At 36.2% G+C, this 24,057-nt stretch overlaps 1 protein-coding gene across 1 annotated transcript in view; it reads right to left on the bottom strand.

The window, feature by feature from the left end:
• LOC104465487 (DENN domain-containing protein 1A-like) overlaps window positions 1-24,057 on the bottom strand; it is a gene marked incomplete at both ends in the record, with an annotated part of 84,054 nt that overhangs the window by 43,727 nt on the left and 16,270 nt on the right. Inside the window, one exon of the mRNA XM_010078543.1 lies at window positions 15,729-15,772. Coding sequence (XP_010076845.1) covers window positions 15,729-15,772 — 44 coding nt within the window. The remainder of the gene's footprint in view (window positions 1-15,728; window positions 15,773-24,057) is intronic.

The following is a 24,057-nucleotide window of genomic DNA, read 5'->3' as shown; positions in this document are numbered from 1 at the left end:
AGGAATGTTTAACGCTGCTTACTGCTATTAGAAAGAAAATCTGAGTGTTAAAAGACCGATTAAAATAGCGTGCATTAAAATCAAAATAAATTGTTTAACCTAGAAACCACTTTCTAAAAGTTGCAAAACAGCACCAGAAACAGAGAAACTTTTAAGTATAGCCTTTGCATGATCTCAAATAAAAAGCATGAATATGAAAAACTAAAGACATGATCAGCAGAGAAATTAATAATTTTCAACTTTACAACTTCAAACAAATACAGTCATTAAAGAGGCAAAACCAGAAACACGTTGAGTCTCAAAACAGTTGAGTTCACAGACAAAAGTAATTAATTTACAATATACTGTTCTATAATATTCAAAATTTGAATTCTATAATCCACAACCCACCATAAAGTTCTACCCAGTTTGCAGACCTTTACTATGAGCCATTTCATTGTTCATTCTCCTTCACAGTTAAATATTTCAGGACCTGAAATGTAAACTATATTTCTGCTTTCAGCTGAAACAAGACAACCCCGACTGAACAACAAACCCTCTGATACATTCAACACTTTTCTGACCAATAGCAATAAATTATCATCAATAACTAAATTGATGCTTCTCGCTTCATTTATTTCTAAAACCAACGCCATCATTCAACAAATAAACTACATCAATCTAATAACCTATTCAATGAAGCAGAAAACATATTGACTCCCTTGCAAGAACATGTTCCTCCTACATAATTCACATCAGCACATCCCATTCTTAGCAATGGTTTCAGGCTCAACGGCTCACAGACAACTCTTTGGAGGTTTCTTGACAACGAAAATGTGGCAAGTTCTTAAGAGTTCAGGCAGAAACAGATATGGAAACTTTGACTTTTTGACAGTTTATTGATAGATTATTTAACAACCTCCTGTTTTTAAAGAACAAGAAAAGGTCTATTGAAGAATGCCATGTAAAGCGAAGCAGTATCCTCCTTTCCACTTCAGCGGGAAACTTGGAAAGGAGCTATACAGTTTCAGAATAAACTCTGCAGAAATATGTATTTTTATATAAAATAATGCCTTGATAGTAAAGGCCTCGTTAACATCATCGGGTTCACCCTTGTGCAGAACCGCTTTGAACTCCACAAGGATCAACTGTCTGCTGAACAACTCTGCTTGCGCACAAAAACTACATCTTGACAAAATTTAACTATTACACAGTTGTCCTTTATCCGCGACTGAAATCTTAATGCACAAAATGTAAAAAAACCCAAACCAAACCAAACCAAACCAAAAAAAAAACACAAAAAAAACCCCAACAACCAACCAAACAAAAAAAAACCACAAAAAAAATCCCAACAACCAACCAAACAAAAAAAAACCCCTACCAAACCCCCCCGAAACAAAGCCATGTACCTGCTGTACGGAATTCTGAAATAAAAGTGTTAAAAGATAACAAGTCATCAGTCACCTCAAAATGGCAGAATATATTCTCTTCATTATTCTGATGATTTAAATAACCACTGTAATTGCAAGTAAAAACATTCACATAATAAAACACTTCAGCATCTCACCAGCATTGTGGTATTGTAGGATAAGTGTATTACTCAGAACTTTGCACTTTTTTCTTGATATTTATAGCTTCCTAAACACAGCAAATGAAACTCTCACTTAAAGAGGCAATATATTGAATCTGTACCACTATACATCACCTTCTTTTTTAAAGAAAGATTTTCCAGTGAAATGATTACATGGCTTTTATAATGGTATTGGACATGATTTGCCACTCATTATACAACAATACTTATCTGCCTTCATTTACAACTGAAAAATTGAGACCAGTGCAGATTAACCACAGACGCATTTTTAAATTTTAACAATTAAAAAATAGATTAAAATGACATACAGAATTAGTTTTTAATCAAAAAAACTGCTGATTTTTTGCATGACAGAAATATAATTACTGGAGAACTATTCAATTTTTACTTAAGTTGCAAGCTCATTACTATAAAAATAATGCTCCCCCCCCTTTAAATACTGCTCAGTTTGAAAGACTAGCCATGCCTACATAATACACAACTTCCTTCCAGACCTCTTTAGGTGGGTGGTTACTTACAGCCTAGAAAAATCATCATTTCTTTACGATTTCAAACAAAAACCACAACAAAACCAAGCCTAGAATTACTCCATGTCAGCATCTTATAATCCTTTTTATGTTTTTACCTGACATGAAACACAGAGGTAGTATCAATACCCTGTTTTCTTACTGTATTCCCCTATGCCTATTTTCTTAAAGAAAAACCTACATAAATGCCTCTAAAGCAAAATCCCCTAAAAAAAAAAAAAAAGAGAAGAAAAAGCCCCAAAACAATCCAGGACACACAGCTGATAAGCGTAAATTACCCAGTAGCTGAAACCAGCGTCTCTAGGGTATCACGTGCCAGTTTTCTGGATCAATCCCCAAGTTTATATTTTCACAAATCTTTTTACATGCAGTTTGATTTTTAACATTTTAATGAGCAAAAAGTGCATCTATAGCAGCCAGTCACCACAGTTAAAGTGCAGGGCATGAACTGTGTCCCTGGAGGGATTCAGCCCAGCCACGTCACCGGTGGCTTTAGGACATACACCACCTGGTTCCCTGTCCCAAGGTTCCAGCTCTTTTCATAATCAAAACACTGCTGACATTACAAACCCCACATGGGTTTTCTAAAATCCTTCCCAATCAATAAAGCCAGTACATAACTTATCGGAAACAACACAGAGCTCATTGATTAAGTTTGGTTTCAGTAGCAAAGTTTTCAAAATAAATGAGGCAGGAATAGAGTGTTCAGCCCTTTTGTGTCACACAGCAATTTATGAAGGTGAGGCAGTCTCTAAAAGCATTTCCTACACACACACGAGAGACACTTTCAAAGCCATGGCAAGCCAGGTTGTTAAATACACCCAATACATACTTGGCTTATGTCCCGAATCATCTATATATTGAGATGAAATAGTAAAGCAAGCTCAACATTGATGAAAAATTTTGCATATTCACTGGTGAATTTAACATGCAAGCTGTACCTTAACTCAAGACTTTTTTCTTTTTAAAGCTTTCACCGTATGCTCTTGCTTCCAAGTCAATGGAACACCTTCAGAGCCTCTTAAACATACAGGATAGCTTTATTTCTCTTGTTCAAATGAATACTGGTAACAAATATCCCGTGCTGCAGCGACAGTTAAATAACTGCACTGGTAAAGTGACACGCAAACGGATGGGCTACGGCAAGAACAGCGGGCTGCTGTGAACAACCTTCTCCTAGAAAGACACACGATACAACAGACATCAAAAGGGGAATGAGAATTGTATGGAGAAGTTGGGGAGAAAAGAAATAAAAGTACAGGGAGAGACCCGTGAAAAATGATGAATGATTAAGGCCAGAGACTCAAATATTAATGTGAGTCAGAGAAGGGAAACAGTACAGCACCAAACCCAACAGGTCAGGGACCTGTATTTGGAGGCCTATTGGGAAACCTGTGGAAAAAAAGGATGAAGTTGAAAAGATTACACAGGGTAGAGACAAGACCTTCAGCTGTGGATTGTGGGGGAAAAAAGAAAACCAAACCAAAAAACCAAGCCAAAAACTCCACAACCATATTTCAGAAAGTACAGACATTGTTACAGAAGGACAACCCAAATACTACAGGAGAATGGAGAACTGCAAATAGGATTAATTTTCCACAGAGAGAAGAGATGACTCAGTGATGAAAAAGATGAATGCTGTTTTATTTCTTTGATCTTAAACCAGAGGTGAAGTATAGGTGAGGCCGCTGTAAGTGAAACACTAAACAGAGAGGGTGGAAACAGAGTTTTCATCTTATCCAGCTTGAAATACCACCCGAATCCACGAAACAAGCATGAAATCCATCCTCTTCACAGGGAGGGACACCAGGAGAGTTTCAAGAACACATCAACAGACTGATGGAGGAAGGAGGAGAAACTGGAGAGCAATGAGGGTTGAGACGAGAACAATGACAGCCAGCCTTACAGGATCCAGGGGAGTAAGAACAGATAACGGGATCCCAACTTGACCAACGAGCAACCACAGACAGTTTTGTTTCTGCTCAGAAGCAACACAAAATTTAAACATTACAGAAATGTTAATATAGCATAAAAGAGTCCTAAGACATTAACTGAAACAAAACATTATCCATTTATTTTGAAATTTGGGTTGTACTTTAACCTACCTTATAGCCACAAAACTGTAAACTGCTCTTATATTTTATTCATCTATTTGAACAATTTTAAGCTAACAATTAATTAAATGATCCAGTGCAATGGAACAACAGGTTTAAGAATTCAAAAAAGTTGTCAGTGCACCCAAATAACCACCTTAAACCTGACAACAAATGCTTATAAACAACAGGGTGGTGAAAGAAAAAGTACAAAACAGTCTAGAACACCATAAATTCTGTTAGCTACGCAGGGTTGGTCAGAAGCTCCTGTATATTTTCCCAGGAAAGGGAACATCTCTCTGCACAATAATAAGCACCTCAGTAACAAGTTTTGATAACTACTTTAAATGTTTTTCAAAGCAACTATTTACAATGGATGGGAAAATGTAGGCATGTTTCAAAATTTTATTTCAAGACTATAAATGAAATAAACACAGAAAACCCTCAACCACTAACCCGAGCACAGCTCTGAGTAACAAACAGGGATCAGTATATCTTCTGTTTTGAAAATTTAAACTTTAATTTGCATTTACTATTAGTGTCAGTTTATATTATCTTACATCAAACTTTCCTACAGGTATCATTACAGATTATTCTTATCAATTAACAAATGCCATGTAATTATGTAGTTCAAAATCAGGAGAAGCTTTCCAATTCAAGCAGCTTATAAAACTAATTCTCAAATTAAAAAGAAAATATCCCACATGCTGAGGCCAGTGTCACACAGCCACAACAAAAAGCTGACATTTTACAAGACTACAAAGCAGAGAAAGCAAAGAACAATAAACTTAAAAACAAGATTTCTCTAGATTTTAAATTTTTCCTATTTTTTAAAAAAACTGATACAACACAGATTCTTTTTTAAAAAATCATTGCTCATTTAAAATATTTATGTAAAATTTCATCTTGCATTGATTTTATCATAAAATGTTTTTACATCTCATAGAAGTACTGAACGTTACTGATTTTTATAGTGGTCAAATTATTTTAAGAATTAACTTTAATAAGTTCTTTAAAAGAATGTTCTACCCCCAAAAAATCAGAAGCACAATTTGTTTAATACCATTAATTTAATTTACCTTCATTTAGGTTTACCCCTACTTCTTAAATTCTACTAGTATTGTAATACAACTTTCTAGCAATACTTCACCCATTTGCTTGGTGTTCTAAACCCCACTACCTCTTTTTGAGCAATTACAAAGCTTGAATTAGGGTAGGGTTTTTCTTCTACAAAAGTCACCTCTTCCTGTACGCCGGGCAGAGGGGAACAGCGCCCAGTACGAAATAACATCATTGCAGTGAAGGTAACCAATTGTTCTGGGAAAAATGCTATTTTTTAAAAACAAACAAAAAACCCAACACACACACACAATCCGGGTAACAGGAAGAGCGCGAGATAAATAACATTTCCTAAGCATATTGAGGCTTGCTATCATTTAAATATTTTAAACGTACAAAATATGTGCACAGATGGGCAACTTTTCTACTTGCATTACTAAAAACATATTTCAAGATAAAGCTCAAAATCCCTGAATTTTTTAAACCTAATTGTGACTCTGTTTCTTAGAATTCACACCCCAAGGCCAAAGCTTTCCTGCCACCAGTCCTTCAAATCTGATTTGGACATTACACGGGAGGAGGCTCCAAGCCTCCCTGAGGTCTCACTCCTTTTACAACACACGCGAAAACAGTAGATAATGGGCCTATGCTGAATTCACTGCTCTGCACAGCTCCTCCTGGGACACAGGCCTAGCAGATGTGATAAAAACTGTGTCAGAGAAGTAGCTCTAGTTTTTGCCTTAATGACAACTTCAACCTCTCAACTAATAGAACAAAAGAACAGAAACGACTATTACTTTTTTTCCAGTAGAAATAAACCTGAAAGTAAAGCTGAACTAAATATTTAAGCAGTTTTTCAAAGAGATCTCCACAATAAATGCCTTTAAAACCCCTTCAATAAAATTAAGATTTGGTTTTATTCTAAGACAAATGCATTTTATGTAACATGCAAAAAATTAAAAAAAAATCAAAACTACAGCTACTCTGGTAAGAATAAATGTTCCGGTCTTAAATCACAAAGAATTTAAAAATTACACAAACAAGCATAAAAAAATTAGGTCCCATTATGTGCATAAACATCAATCAATTGGTGAATATAGGAACTGTCAATATCAGAAAGCTAGAATACTAATTGAATTAAATGTATTTTAAATATTTAGTGACTAAAAATGAGTAATATTCTCGCTTCCACATTTATGAAAATTAGGTGAGAACTATTAGCTGTGCAAAGATAATCACATACTTCTCACACCATAAGTCAATTGCCCAGGTATATCGCACCAAAAACAGAGCTTTAAATACATACTTTGGTTAACATTTGTTAAATATTATCATTCTGGCTTAAGATGACTGGCCCTTTTAGACGTGGTCTCAAACGTTCTATTCAGCTAAAACTGCATACCCACTTAATCAGCAATCATTGTTCTCTGAGGCAGGACTTTGTTGTCAAGACAAGCACTGAAACCTTTAAAAAATTTCAGAACTGGCATAAGAAAAAAGTGAGCTTTGTCAAACAAGGACAAATTTATGCAAATCTTTTATAAACATTCACAAACATTTATTTAGCTTTTGAAATGTTGGCCTCATTTGAGAGCATGAAAATGAGGGGGAAGTAGGAAGATGCAAAGGACAGCTTAGAGGCTGGCACACTACATAAATATTCAGAAGGAAGATTATAGGATTCATGTTAGGCTGTCTTAGGTTTCTCCAAAGTCCACATAGAATACCAAAGAACAAAACTAACGAGAAGTAGAGCAGATGTTAGACAATGCAGCAGCCCTCTTTTCCACACTCACTTGGCTATACTTCGATGCTTTCATTTTTTCTTTCAATATGGTTAGGTCATTCAAGGATTCTCCTATAGACTCTGTATTGTGACTACAGAGCTATAAGCTGGACCTCTGTCAGCTTTCCAAAAGTTTCCAATGAAAAGGCATTATGCAAATGCTACCTCTCTTACTCTCTTTCAGGAAAAAAAGCCTCCAGTATGCAGTCACTGGAGTATTGGAAGTCCCAGCCTTCATTTCTGTATGGTTGTGTTTGCCTTAGGGCCATGCTGCTTGTTTTGACAGTGGATCCCCCTAGATAGTTGGGATTAGTCGAGCTTGTTTAGATAAACTTGAAATCAAGGCCTTCTCTAGGTAGACAGCTAGATGTAGCTACTGAGTTTCCAGCTGCCTTCTTCTTTCATCCCAAAACAACTGCAGATTCACAGCAGAGATCACAGCCACAGGCTATGTCACATACATAAGTACAAAATTAAAGGCTGCTAAAAGAAGCCTTTGTAAGTCTTAGTGCTAAAATAAGGAATCTGTACTGCACAGTTTAAACAAATTATTCAAGAAGCACCAATAAAGGTCCGCAACGGATAGTTAACAAGACATGTTCACAAAAGAAATACCCTGTTTACATAAAGGAGCAAGACCATGCTTTGTTAATCGCTTCTGCACCATCCACTGCCCAACCTTTGTAAAAATACATGCAAGTAAATACTTTAAAACAATACCTGCTAGAATATCTGAAAATGAGCTCTGTTTATCAAATACAAACTTTATGATCATAGGAGACTATTGTGACAGAACTATTCCAATTAGATTTTCAGTCATACTCACAAGATCAGGCCAGAATTGATCTTTACTATAATCAGATAATGTAAACCATAGGAATTCATTCACACAAATATAATACGTTAAAAGAGAAGGGCCAGAGCTCCAAACCTAAATTAAAACCTAAAATCAAATCCCGCCCATGTAACTATGTTACACCTTTACAAATCTGCATTGTAGTTCAACCCCACCAGGAGACTAATTTTTCACAAAAAAAACCCAAACAGTTTTGGGTTCTGAAGACTGTAATCTCTTCTACCTGGGTGCAAATATTCATATACAATTCTGCAGCATCCAGGCACAATACAGGAAACTCAAAGGAAAAATTAATTGCTAGGATGTCACAAACAAACAACCAGCACAAAAAAAAACAAACAAACCACCAAACAAACCCTCAGTTCAATGAATAGCAAATATCATTAAAAAAAATCTCCTGTCCTTTGCTCAAGAAAAAGGATGTGAAGAAACTTGCAATGTTGAAAACTGTTTCAATAAATACAACAGCAGAATTTTACAGTTAAGGAGCAAAGGCAAGAATTTGCCACCAACAACTCCTCTGCCTTTGTGCATAGAAGGACTTCAGTATCACTTTTCTGCCATTTCCACATTACAGAAATTCTACCATCCCTCACTGTAAAATTAAGCCATTTCACTGACAAGACCTTTTACAGAAATTCAAAGCATTAGAAGTGTGAGAGAATAACATTAGACTCCAATTTCTTCCTGCACTGGTTACCAAAGAGAATATTAGAGCGAATACTGAATTCAGTTATTCATTCCATATCATAAATTCTCCATTAGTGACATCCTTAGGAGGAAATAAGCTACAGGCTGGGAATCCTAACCAGCCACTGAGCAAAATACATAATTCCTGAGAATTAATGAGAAAAAACAGTTTCAACATGCTATTGTGCTTAAAAGAAAACAGAAGAACACTTGTAGAACTGCTACCTGAAAATTAAACACGGCTGCTAAGAGAAATGCCCTGGATATGCCTGGCACAGCCTTATCAAATACCAGAAACTGAATTCCTGGATTTGCCTTCTCACAAAAGTCTTCTAATTGCTATGACCAAGATCCTCCTTACTGCTGGAGAGAACATGTTGCTGCAGAAGAGCTTTAAAGTTAGGCGCTAACAAAGTTACTTAACAACTCTGTCACACAGGTACTCTCTGCTTCTGCAGGTGAGGAAACACACCAGAACTAAACAGCTATCCCAAAGAGGGCAACAGCTGACCAGGTTTTGAAATTCAAGAGTACCTGTTTCTCAGGCTTGCATTCACATCATACCTATTTGAGAACTCTTTACAGAAGGAAGGAGAAAATAATGATCTCTGATGAGGACACCAGTGCCCCCAGGGAAAGAAGAACTTCTCTAACATAAAACGCTGCAGAGGTGACATGGAGTCAGTGATCACCTTAGACAACTGAAGGTTATAAGAGGATACAGCTTTTCACATTTATCAGTATTTTAACAACTTTTCCATTTCCAATTGAAAGAATATAGAGAGAATAGTGATCAAAAACCTGAAAGCTCTGAAACCATCAATTAATTGCAGAAAATGGTTTTTACTCGAAGAGAAGAGAGTGAATATGTGCAAAGATGACTGAACTTGGAAACTTAACTGGCTACAAGAACTCAAGACGCTCCAGCTAAATAACAAAGCACAAACTGTTTTGTCTGATTTGATGCTCTTTTAAACGCCACAGGATGCTCTGCAAATAAAAAAATATACTTTTACTTCTCACTTGCTTTTTGTCTTTACAGCACTTTCAGTGAAGCTTCAGCTTCTTTATAACATTTTTTTCATGCATTTATACACTGGGGTGTAAATACACCTGCAACTGGCCAGACACATTGCAAGAGCAAGAATCCAATGAACCGTTTCCTCTTCCACATGTTCAGGAAACTTTGAAGCATTAATGACTGTATTAGGGGCTACAAAACAAATGTTCCCCTTACTTTCGTTAAAATAGTACAGCTACATTAAAGAAGCAAGAGATATTAAGGGGAAAAAAAAACCTGCAAGACAGAGTATTATCAATGCTTGTGTAGTAGTATGGTCTCAAAAATAGTCTTAGTCATCAGCAATTCAGGTTTTTAAGCTAGACAGCTAAATCATCCCACTAAACTCTTGATTTAAAAGTGATCTCTAATAACTGAGAAACTGTTTAATCACTTTATGACTGCTAATATAAAGACATGGCATATCTGAGGTTGATTCTTAACTCTAACCTTGACGACACCACTTACCTGCTGATACTTATTTTAATCATGTTTCAGAACAAGTTCTACTGTTTGCAAAGGATCGCACTTCCCGGTATTCCTGTACACCGACACAACCAGTCACAGCAAGGAAGACCGTAACATCCATTGACAACCATTTTAATACGCCTGTACCCACCATATTGTTCAACACTTGAATTTTATTTTTAAACAAAAAAAAAAAAAAGATACTTCCTACATATTACAAGTTTTTAAACAGTATTTTTGAAATTGCTTACCAATTGATCTACAGCACCAGCACAGAATTGTTCAGAAGATAGAAACAAGAGAACTTTCTAAACTATTTTGATAATGACGGGCTTAACGAACCAAAGTAGAACAATACTGCATAAGCATCTCCCATTTTAAAGAAACCCACCTTTACTTTAAGTGAATATTTTATAGTTTTATCAATAAATTTAAACATAAGTGATAATGATTACTCACTTCAGGCCTGATCCCACAACCTTTGCTCACACAAGTAGTCCCACAGGATTTCAATATGACTACCTCAACGAATAAGGGCTGGCAGGACAGGTTTTAAATTATTCATGTATTCACAGATTTTTAAGGCCAGAAGGGACCATTATGATCATCTAGTCTGACCTCTTGTATAACAAAGGCCATACAACTGTATCCAGTAATATTTGCACTCAGTTGAATGATCTGTGGTGAAACCAAATTGTTTCTTGAACTTCCAATATTGACTCAAATTTTACACAAAACAAACTGTTTAGAAAGTGGCTTGAACTACACTTCCTCACACTTGAATCCAATTATTCCTCTGTTTCTACTCAGAATTCTTTTTTCTAACTCCTGGCCACTGGCTTTTGCCATGGCTTTCATGCACAGACTTTAGAGTCCAACACTATCTCAGGTCCTCTCAGGCCACAATCAAGTCACCTCTTGGGCTCCTTCAAAAGATTAATTGGCAGTTAATTACTGTGCAAGGAAAATGTTTGTAACTATACTACATTAAGGTTTATCAGGCTTTCACTTAAAAAGACTCGCTGTATGAATGCAGTATGACAAGTCTATACAAGCTGAGAGTATCAAATGCTTCAGAAATGAGTATCATATACTTCATATATTTACTATTTACACTGCCTTGGTTTTACTACAGTGGCTTTCAGAACACTATAACCACTTCTCTAGGTTTTCTAAATGACTCATTACTCAACCTTTCCAATCCAACTTCTCCATCTACTTTTAAAATGATAGCTCTTCTTTTAAATTACTCTTAAGACAGGTTTTATCATGCAGTGCATGCAATCTGTAAGGCAAAAACTTCATGCCAAGAATACTTTGTGCAACTCAGAAGTATCAAACTGGATTATAATCATTCCTGTTCAAGTAATTAAGTCCTCTTAGTGCACACCGATTTTCCAAGATTGGGGGGGTCTATGCTCCATTTATGGCCAGCACTGTGTAAATACTTTCCAGTCACACAACTCTTACATGACACAAAGAAAGGTGCTTTTTATTTTTCCCTATGTGCAATGCTTCTACAATGCTCACAGACTTCATACAAGAAGGACCATTAGTTTCTATATAAAGACTGCCATAAAAGTTTTATAGTTTCTATAAATGTATAAAGATTGTTGGTTTCATTACAAACTCTGTTTCAATGCCAGTGGAAAGAAAAATTACCAGCAGAATAGAAGTAGCAATCTGCATAAGTACCAGCTTGCAAACATGCATACCTCAGTCATTCTTGTAGTAATTAACCCATCTATACAATAGTTCATCAAATTATAGACAAGTCAAATTGTCAAATTATAGAAAAGTCAACTCACAAATGGGAATTATCACCACATAATTTTTTCTTTCCCTTCTAGATGAGCTATAAAGATTAAAAAAGCAAGGAACCCAATGATGCACTACTCAAAAAAGCCATTTTAAAAGTATATTGCATTTTACAAAATTGTGTCACTTCTGCTACTGCTACACCTTCCATTGACTGACTGTTTTCTACTTTTATATATTTGTACATCAACTGTTTGCTGAAACATTCTTTCTGATAGTTTGTATCTTTGCAACAAACTTCCTTGTATTAAAGTTAGTTAGGCCAAGATAGCTATTAATTTTGCGATTAATCTTCAAAATAGTAGACAGACAAAATTCATGTGGTGATAAGGGTACAGTGACCTGGCCACAGTTTGATATTTATGATATTCCAATAGCACAGGATTTCATCTATAAAAAAATGAACTTCATTACTATAGCTTTATTAGGAACTCAAACCAGAAAACATAGTAGTATACTAAGTATTTTTCTGCTAGGCTGTTGACTTTTTTTTTTTAAAGGATACTGCTACCTATAGTGACTGTATTTTATACAGAATAACTAAGAGTTCTCATCTGTTTTCAATTCTAAGACCATTGGTAAAAAGCTAGTACTGAAAAACTGTTGCTTATAATGCCAACAATTTCTGTACTTCATGTTATTTACAACCACAAATACATAAACAAACATTCTATTCTTAAAAGCTATTATACACCCCAACAAGTTCATATGCTCTTATGTTTAAAAATTTATCTCAAGCCCCCTCCTGACATTCAAAAAAAGCCCCCCAGTTTTAACCATTTCAAGTGGCCTGGAGCAATCATTAGCATTTTCTTTCCTTAGTAAGGCTCCTAAGATACCTTGTCTATGACATTTTCTATAAAATATTCTGTTATACAGTTATTTAACAGATTTAAACCATAGATGTCATTGTGGTCTGAACGTGTCAAAGACAACTTGAGGGGAAAAAATCAGGACACGCAGAATTCACATTGTCAGTAATTACAATCAAAAATCCTGCAATGTGGCTAGCCTGCTCATTACTTCCTTACTTTGTATCAAAACCCTTATTTACATTTCAGATTACATTTTTCATGAAACAGTGAGATCTATCAGAGCTGAGAGGACTGAAATAATGAGGGAGAAATATTTTAATAAAACGTGTTGGGTCTGCATTACTTCCGTGTCAGAAAGAAAGGTTTCTTCTGTAGCGATGGATCATTTATTCTGTCTCTAAATGAGAAGCAAAAGATGAAACTGATGAACTTTTACTGCCCATTTGTCTTTAGCAGACAATTAAGACAGAAGATCAAAATGGATTATCATACCACGCAGACAACTGGCCCAACAGTAATACATCTCCGGGACCACAGATTTGTAACTCTCTTTTATCCCTCCCCTTTCTTCTTACTCCTTTTTCCTCTCTAAAGGCAATGCTAGCTTTGTGGCTCAAGGGGAGCCAAAAGGCTGGTCATCATTATTCAGTCACAGATGTCAATCTAACCTCCCTTTTTTCTCAGTTTCTAAAGCAGCGAGGCACAATAATTTGTGACAGATTCTTTTACTGTAAGGTACAAAGAACACACAGAATAAAACATCTAGCAGCAGCGAGGGTCTCTGATCAGATGTGCTGGTACATGGGAAATACAGTGTATGTAAAAACAAGCACTGATAGTTTAGATGAATAAAAAAACTTGAGGTGTTTTTTTCCTTTTTTTTCTTACTAATAAGTGCTTTACCTTGTGTTGATTTAACTCAAATATTCCTTCTGGATTAAATCATAAATGTTTGATTGCTAGAAACAATTTCAGTCTGCACTAACATGCATATCACATCTCTCCTTTGCATGCACAAAAATTGAGGGTTTCGTAGTGTGTACCTTTACCTTCAGCGACTTAGTGCTTCTGAAATGTTTCTTCTTCCAAAAAACAATAAACCAGGAGTAGTTTTAAGAAATAAACCTACTTGACTGATTTCCAGCCCATACATTTCTCAGAGCTCTAGATTAATCAGGAAAAACATGGATATAGCTCTTCCTTTCTATGTTATTTTTCCCTCTGGCTTACTTGAATATTCACAAGTAATTTTTCAAATCTAAATCTGTCAACTCCGGACATATTCTCTTCTTAACGAATGCATAGCTACTATTAACACAGAAAATGTTCTTTCCGTGCATCAAGAGAGAAATTGGTTTTAAAATCTACCCTGAGTTGGTTTTGCCTCCTTTCTTTCGCTTTCCCTAAAAGTTCGGGCAAAATATTTGATGATTTAAAAATCCATCCCATCCCCACAAACACACAAACGCACTACTGTGTCTTTTGTGGAGTCTGACATCAGAGATCGGAAATTCTGACTATAACTGGGTGAACATCTTAAGAATTATATATGAACCTGTGACTCCTCTGAGTTTGATTCAGTCTTGCATATTCATAGCAATATTATACAAGTCTAATTATTTGTGGGAGAAGTATAATTTTTATAAAGTAAATTCTATGTGCAAGACTCTCCTGTAACACCTGGATCATGGACACAATTGACTGTACCAGCTCGGAAGGACATCAGTTCACAGATGACTAACCTGATCCGCTCCAAGGTGCTGAAAAGCAGTTAGTTTATCCTGTAAACAGAATCTTAGGGATCTATGTATTCACAAATTACAGACCAACAGTGGCAGTAAGGATGCAGTCCCCCAGCAAATGTAGTTGCATGCTATACTTCATGTGGAAAGAAAGTCCCAATAATAAACTACAGTGAAGAGCAGTCAGGTTGAACAGCTGCTGTGAAAAAAAAATGTTATTACTACTACTACTACTACGAAAGCACCCAGAAGCCCTCGTCAAGGTCCCATTGCATAGAGTGATTACAGCCAAACATGAAAACATTCATTCTGGTCCTGATGAGCGATCACATCTAACAATTTGTTAAACGCATTAGTCTAAAGGCCACAAAATTTCATATTACATGAAAGCATAATTAGAAGGAAAGGATCTGAAATACAACAGCTCTGCTGACCCTAGCTCAATATCAGAGACTCATTGAGGCAAAATTTATTGTTATATTAAATAGTTATACAGTGCCATAACTTCAGCACTTCCCAGAAATAAAGGTGCAAGAAATCAGCTTGCACTCACAACCCAGAGGCAGCAGTTACCCTAAATGCTGACAAACAGCAACAGCGCATGAACTCCAGTAGTACTTATAGACACCACAGTCATAATCCCCCCTCCCTAACCTCTGACCCCTGCCCCAATCCACTTCTCATGAGACATAGTAAAATACCAGGTAACTCGAAGTTGTTAATTTCAAAGTCAGACAGAGATCCTGTGAAAAATTCCAGGTTCAATCTGTGTAGAAACTAAATGATAAATACCTGTGTGTTCTACCTGCACACTTATATTTTTATGCCATCTTTTTGAAACAGACTGGAGACTGCATGATCAGGCAAGAATTTAAAAAATGTACTGTAGTGCCAGGTGCCCAGTTAAATATAGCTATAAACCTTTCAGACAATGAAGTGAGGACTGCCAAATGAACTGCAGGCTGTGGCACCTAAAGGCAAAAAGTGAAATTTATTAATCAATTTTCCTTCCTGCTCTCGTGTTCGCTTGTAAAAACTAGATTGTGAAACAATCTTACGAGATCCAAAATTCTTCCATTTTCTGCATTAAATGTGAAAGTGTTTTCATCCTTCTGCTCCTAATTACAGCTTCTTTTTCTTTCTAAGAATGCATTTATCTCTTTCAGTAAAAAGAGCAGCAATAATATGTTGAACAACCCTGAAATAAATTTTGTCATGTAAAAAATTAATTACGCATTCCAAACCTGGTCACTGTAGTCCTCTGGGAATTGCCTCCGCACCTCAGGATCTGTAAATAATTGACAGATAATATTAATTGGCTTTGGATTAGTGAGCAAGCAGAGAATCACACATTAATATTTGATCAGAAGATGATAGCAACCCTGGCAGGGGATCCAAGGAGGGCAGCTGAGGCTGCTATGTTGATAAGAGCAGGGAAGGACTTTTCAAGGCTCTCCCTTTACCCTCCTCCAGAAAGACAAAAACTGTATATAAAACATACACACACAAAGCACATGAAAGCATAAATATCTGTGTGTACTACACATGCATGTACACACACATCTACACGTAAATACACACTTATAGAAAAATTATTTTCTATGTCCTCGTGCTACACTGAACTTTAGGCTGTTGTTCCCTTACGCGGTATCTTTCTGGCTGCAATTTGCCAACTGCCCTTGTCACCAGAAAATCGTTATCAAATACACTTAGGTTGTTTTTAATCAGATAACTAGTTTTGCCAGCTACAGACACCACATTGATAGACCTCTCAAAATTACTTTCTTTAATGTTAAGGTATGCTCCCTAGAAAACAAAAATGTTTATCCAGAATTTTGAACAGGCAATTAATGTAACCCTCAGGAAAAGAAACGTTAAATGCTTCAGATTAGCACACATTCAAGACTGATCCAACATCCCTATTCCTTTGGCTCATCAGAATAAATAATATGGTAGTATTCCCTGAGAAGTTATCTTAAATTTAATTAGAGATGTTCATAGAACAACAAAATATCATGATTGAAAGTATTTATATGACAACCTATTTAAAACAGAACGCTTCAAAGCCATCCATTTCTCACAGGAATATGGCTGAGAAGGCCAGTTTCCATTCTACAAAGAAATTTTTTAATTACGAAAACCAAAACGCAAACCACACAACAATCACACAAGAGTTCATAATAAAGTGTAAGGCATAGAAAAAAATCAACGGGTGTCCTGTGCAGTGTCCACCCTTTGTGCAATCAGACGGTTGGGCTGGAAGAGGCTTGGCTCACTGGACACACTGTTAACAGACTGTTTCCACAAACTGTGATCATTATGTAGGGAGTGACAAACACAATCTCCACTGCTGAATTACTGCTACACCACACCGTAGCTAAGGCTTGAGGGGAAGAGTGATTTTTATGGCACATACACCATCCACTTATTTCAGAATAGCCCCACCCTAGATTCCTCATTGTCAAAGTAGTTCACTTTAGTAACGAACTAGTTGATTGGTGATTCAATTGCTAGCAGATGAAAACTTTTTATTAAGGTCCATTCTTTTTACATTAGAAATACAGCAAGATTGCACATTAATACAGTTTTTAGCTTAACTTTTTCCAGACAATCAGAATGCTTACTTTTACCATTTCACCATTACATGCATACAATTACATACACAATATATCAATTTTTACATATGCATATGAGCAAACCCTTCTGTATTAACACAACAAAGTAGAAACAGAAAGCAAAGGATCACCTTTTAAAGCCTTAGTTTGAAAATTCTTAAATCTATATGCAGGTAAGATGACCCAAACCCCCACAAAACCATCGGTAATAGATCTTATTGAAATGGGCTTTCTAAGCAATTCAGTGACACAAAATGGGGAGTTTCTCAACTTTTCCATATGGTAGCTTACTGACTGTAACACAATTTTTACTTTACTATTACACAGTCTTTTCTGTCTCTCTTAACTAGCACCATTCCACTTTTACTTGTCTATTGATCTGTATCCTAAAGGATAAATTATTTCTACCTCTTTAAAATTAGACAGTAAAATATAACCTCTGCAAGGCTCAGTAAAAAGACAGAAGAAAGTTTCTTGGAAGCTTGCTGTGCAGACTTCAAGCAACTGCAGTAGTTATGGTTGTTTTCAAGACTAAGCAACTGAGAACATCTGAACCTGGGCTTTGGTGAACTGATCTCCTCACGTAGACATTATTATTTCACACACCAGACTGAGCATTACCACATTGATCTAGAAAAGATGCAAGTGTGATTAGAATCCCCACTTGAGTCAGTTTCTACAGGTTCAAGATGAACATGTTCTCAAAGCACACAGTCTACGATTACATTCCCATCCAAAAAATAGATGCCACCGTGCTATGATACATTCACAAGTTGTCTTTATTAGAAATAAAAACTTCCCGTGTCAACCAACTGTATATATGAGAAAAAATTTAATTTCATTCACAATGCATGAAATGCATGAAATTAACTTAATTTCTTATCCACCAATTTCAATGGAAATAACAGCAATACGTACTCAGCTGGATGAGCAAAGCACCCTGTGGAACTGCGATGGGTGTCACGTGCCTGCTAAGACAGTGGGATATCCAGTTTGTATACAGTCTGCTTTTGATTACATCTCACAACAGCATCAGAGTGGCTAATCCATGTAACTTGGAACCCTACAGCAAAGGTAACCACCTTTAAACTATGCCTGGCAGCCACATGCTTGCATGTCCTCGAGTTTTTACATTTAATATTGTGCCTGGGAATTAACTGTGTCCATTTTAAATGGTCTGGGAATATTTACTAAACTTTCAGTATCTTTATTTGGAAAACATTACTTGATTTGCACACTGCATGCAAACAGAATGAGATGTAGCTCCATTGCGTCTCCAGACGGTAAGAAAACCCTTTGCGACTCAAAACACAGCGAACACAGTTACTCTAGGTACGTAACAGGCTTTCTAATGAAATGATGCTCCAATATTTTTCTACTTTAATACTCCATAGGCAAAGTAAACACATGTAAAACGCTTTTTTCAAGATCAGGAGAGTGGAATGTATTTGCTGACATCGGAACAAGGGAAGAGACAGACTGAAATCCTCATCAATCTCTTACATAGCTACCGTGAAGTACAGAGCCTGAAGATTTCCACTGCACCAGCCATCTATAAAGTTATAAAGCATTAAAAGCTCCGCTGAAGCCAGCAAAAGGAGACATTGCAAAACAATGAACAGTGAAAGTTAACAAGAGAAAGAGAAAAGTCACAGGAATTATGGAGCTGTTTCTCAAACTGAACTCTTCCCAACCCCCAAGACATGAACTCAAGTTGTGCTACAGGTTGAACTTGTATGTTGATGGTAACTTAACATCTCCTGTTTATCTTTCATTACATCTGATTTTGTAATTTAAACTCACAAAAGATTACAAGATCTTCACAGTTTCTGCCTAAAGCAAGTGCTGACAAACTTCTCTGGAAAGTAACTGTATATTAATATTAATAATATGCTGAAATACAGCACCAGAAACTGTATGTTACAAGTGCAAAGCAGACAGTATACAAACAATACCATTCCAAATCAAAGCTAATACACACCGTTTATCTGTAACCTCCCCTTCTTGTACGGCTGCAAGAGCAATGAAATACATATACATCACACACTTAAATTAAAGCTGTTGGTACTAAGAAAAAAATCAACTTAATTGTATTCCTAATGTTTACACTCAGGTTTCAAAAAAAAAAAAAAAGTTTCAAAAAGCTTTTAAACCAATGGCATGTCATATGAATTTCCTAAGACCAATGAGTGATTTCACTGAAGTCAGAGTCGGTTCCCTTACCAACCCGATTCACATCAGGTGAGTGCTCTTCCCAGAGCATATAGCTTCATACCAAGTGGCTGTTGCCCATAAAATCTAGGTTGGCCAAAGACCTGGAGATCCACTAGCCCTTATTACCCACAACAGACACCCTCTTCTGGGGAGGGCCAGTTAGGGAAAGCACACACAAAACAGATCACCTGGTTATTTTTGAAGCAGTTTCCTTTGCAACTATTTTAAGAGGAGCTTTTTGGAGAAACTACTGAATCAATTCTCATGTGAACAATATGTGAAACTTTTGTAACTGAACATATTTTTTGAAAAGAGGTAAGAAAAGACACTGCTATTTCTCAGTGATAGAACAGAAACTTCTCTGCACTGTCACAGCAGCATTTTGATTCCTCGCCATGCATTTGTAGAGTACCAACAAATGGACAGCAGAAACCATTGATCCCACACCAGGTGAATACAGTTTTCATGGCAAACACATTTAGCTCTTCCCTCTACTAGCAGAGATTCTACTTCACATCCATGAACTTTATGTACAACACTGTATTGATTACTCAACCATATTCAAGTTACTATTGGTAAGATTTTATTACATATGTGAATGTTTCCAAGTTCTAAAACCTATTACTGCCTCTCCCTACAGAATCTTGTTCAACAAAATGACAAATTCAGAAGAATAATGAAATTAGCTGTGAACTGTATAATCCCATTGTTCAATTTCATGGCATTTAAGACAGTACCTTCCCCTCCTCACAAGTCTAGATGTTAATCCATGCTGTAACCTGATTTAATTTTCCAGATGACAGGATGGGAACATGCTACACTGGCATATTAGCGTAACTATGCTGCTCTTTTACTCCCAACTTTTCTTACATCATGAAGTGAAGAGTTTTGCTTTTAAAAGAGGCATGCTTAATTACTACTAAAAATAGTGCAACTCAAATGGGTTTGTATTTGAAGTGTATGGAAATTATAAAACCAGGGAAGTTATTAAAAAAATTATCAGAAAATCCTTCCCTGAGTTAACCACACAAACCCAATACACACTAACTTGTTTCTTCTGACAAAAGTCAGCCAATTTAATCCATACTGGCTACAAATCGTTCAGATACACTAATCCCAAAGTGAAAAATACAGTGAAAATTACGTCATTTTCCTCCCTAACTAAATTATTTAACTAATTCACTTCTTTAAGGTTTTTATAACTGCAATCCCTCTAAAATGAAATGGAATTCCATTCAGAGCAACTCTAATTTCAACACCCATTACACACGATCATACTTATGCAGCACAACTAAAAAGTAAGGTAAACTTCTTTCCAAACCTCTGCAAACTCCTTGATGTCCAGTATTCAGTGCAGTCAAACACTTCTGCTTGCCCCTAAACTGCTGCAGAGTTAATATGCAAAAAACATCTCAGAGTAGGGGAAGAGGGGGAGGAGGGAAAAAGGCCTGGGGTAGGGGGGTGATAGTGAAGAAAATGTGGGGGATAAAAAAAAACCACACACAAGAAGACAGACAAGAAACCTCAGAACGAGTTCTGGCACAAAACACATATGGAATAAAAATTACATTTTTCTGTATGTGAAGCTTTAAGACTTCAATCTTTTCTACTTAACGTATTCTTATTCTAGAAGTGTACCAGTCAGAAAACCAAAATGTAATAGAAAATTCTATAATAGCTTACAAACTGTATTTAAAAAAAAAACAAACAAACACAACAACACAAAAAAACAACCTGCCAGCACCACAATGCATGCAACTGAAGTTACTCCGAAATATCAATATGCACAGTAAGCACACACAGCAGGTTCAATATTCAAAAATACAACCCACATGAGAACAGCATGCAATGAAACTATTCACCTAGCAGATCCCATTTCAAACAAACATTCAATTTCTAGGATATAGTCCGCATCCTTGTGACAAGTTAGGCAAAGATAACCGGACCCTGACCTATCGCTCCCAGTTACTGAAATTTTTGTGAATGATGTACAATCACCAGTTGAGTGAATCAGCGAGTACTACATACATCAGCTGCTGGTCAAATGAGTCCACTGACATTAACACCATAAAAAACAGACTTGCAAGTTCACCTCTCCCTCTTAACAGAACATTACATTTGGAAGTCCGCCCTGCAAGCGCCCAAGACCTCACTGGTAACATGAAAATGCTTTTCACAACAGTTTAACCTAGAAACAGAATATAAGGTTTGCAACTCACACACAAAAATGCTGTTCAGAGTTCAGCAAAACGATCCAAAAGCGGGAAAGACTGAGAGCAAAGGCAACATAAAATATACATCATAGGAAACAGGAAGGAAGAGAGAAAACCAGAACAGATTAAGCAAATCACTATGATTTCCATAATTGTTTTTATATTATTAACACATCAAGAGCCAGAGGGGCAATGAGGAGCAAAACTTTCCTAGGCAGTGTTCAGCAATATCTTTTATATATATATATACATTTTAAAACTCCTTCCAAAATAAAGCAGGCTACAACTTAACCAAAGTTAACCACACCCAAAACACAACCACTGAAGTTAGTTGTGATCTGAATGTTAACGCAAACATAACCACAAGACCTCAGGAGTCCATTCAATTTCTGTTTTATTTCAAACCCCTTCCGTAGTAGCAAGTCGGTCATTTCTTGCCCACGGAACCAGATCAGCTCTTCCATTTCAGAGCATTAAGGTGTAATACGAGCAGATCAAGAAGCAATGGATTTAAGAAAATGCATGTATCAGAGTCAAGAACTGATAAATTATACGTAAAAGGACACTGGAAAAGTTGCACGTCAGACCAGTTAGACACTTTTGTAAGGTAACGTGTTCCATCTTCAACTGCTATTATTCACTGTCTTGGATTCTCACATGCTATGGTACTAGGTTTAATCAAAGCGTTACCAATTCTTTTAACAGAAGCTGTGAAACAGCTGTGTTGCAAGCACAGACTGTTCAATACATGAAATACAGTTGGGAAATTACCTCTATATTAAATCCTTAACTCCTTTTGTTTCATCCATCAAGAAATTACTTTTTAAAAAAAATCAGTTGCACAACAGTAGAGGTTAATTTCTCTTCTACTAGCATTCTAAACTGCAAGAATAAAGAGATGTTAGAAAGCGTTAAGACGTTGCCAGTGATCAGAAAACTCCAAATTATTCACTCTCAGTCCAGATTAATTTTTAAACTGATGATATTGATATAACTAAAGCTAGAACTATAAAAATGCATGGGACAGAGTTAAAGCTAAAATAACAGAGAACAAAAACAGAAGACAAAAAAGTACTTATTTCAAGTGTTGTTACATGTTTCTCCCATCTTCATTCGACGTCTTCAGATCTTTTATATGCAACGGTTAATTACTTTGGTGATACCTAAAGTCCACATTAAAGCACGGCTGATGAATCTTTTGAGTTTGCTTTACTATGCACTTAAGGGGTTATTTCTCTTCATAACCATCTGTTCTTCAACCAACCCAGAAATTTGGTACTACTGGAAATCTAAGCCAAACTCCAGGAGGCCTGCAAGGAGTAAATTTTGAATGGATCACATTTTTAATTCTTTTTCCCCCTGCAATTTCAGTCAGCAAATTATACATCAGCTCAAACTTGCAAAAAATACAATTAGGTAACATCCTACTTCAACGTTCAAGAAATCCTGCCTACCAAAATTAAATACAAATTGTTTTGAAACACTTTACAGGCTGCCTGTAATAATTTACAAAAGAGTTTAAATGTAGAAGTTGAATAGGAACACCTACTTTAAGTAGGCTTTTTTTTGTTTTTAATAATTTTTAAAATTGATTTGTGTTTATCAGTGTATTTTTTTCCAGTAACCTTTTCACCACTCTATAAATTTAATAGAGATATGTCTCAAGTGCTCAGGCCATGAATACTGAATTCGTTTCTCTCCTGCCTCTTTGTATTTATATTCCGAGACAGCAGAGTTGCCTGGTGACAGCCTCTTCAACAGCAGCTGGCAAGCCCTCCTTGTCCTGAAAATATGAAAGAAAACAGTTAACTAATATTTCATACTATGATTTAAATGTGACAATCTGGAAGTACACAGCGTAGGATTTGCAAGATAAGATTTTTCTTAAGTCTCAGAAGCAATAAAGGAAGAAAAAGAAACAGACCTTCATCACACATAGCCAGCATGCAGCAAAAATTAATCCAGAGTTAGTGCATCATCTGGATTTTAACAATACGAGACACAACTGGTGATTGTGTAAATCTGCCAGTTTAACTTATATTTCCAGAATGAAAACTCTTAAGTTATGCAAGACAAGACCAAAGCAAACAGAGTTTTGAGATTTTTACGAGAAAGTCACCCTCTTTATATTTATACAACTTGTATTTCCAATTGCTCATGGAGCAAAGCCTATCTGCTTTTCCAAGATTACTGCTTCTGCTGAAGGGTCAAACATATGTAGCCCAAAACAATGTATTTACGCTCTTGGAATAAAAGTGTTCTAGCCAAACATAAGTTCTTGAAGTGTTGTACTAAAAAAGAAAAAAAAAATGAACCCTACTCTTCAGCAACTGTATAATTGCCTAAACCACACAGAGAATACCTTCTTTGTTAAACATGCAACAGAGAATACTGATTTCTAAGCCTCAAGCTATGTAACTTTATAACGTTTAGAACTCTGACCTTACTTTCATACTTTCAATATTGATAGTATCAAACTGTTTTCAGTTTCAAAGATATCATGTGTTACTTTGGTAGAGTATCACCAGCTC

Source organism: Pterocles gutturalis, unplaced genomic scaffold (genome assembly GCF_000699245.1).
Source record: "Pterocles gutturalis isolate BGI_N339 unplaced genomic scaffold, ASM69924v1 scaffold5753, whole genome shotgun sequence".
In the NCBI taxonomy this organism is placed as follows: Eukaryota; Metazoa; Chordata; class Aves; order Pterocliformes; family Pteroclidae; genus Pterocles; species Pterocles gutturalis.
Note: the sequence above shows the minus strand (reverse complement) of the source record. Positions and strands in the feature narration are given on the sequence as shown.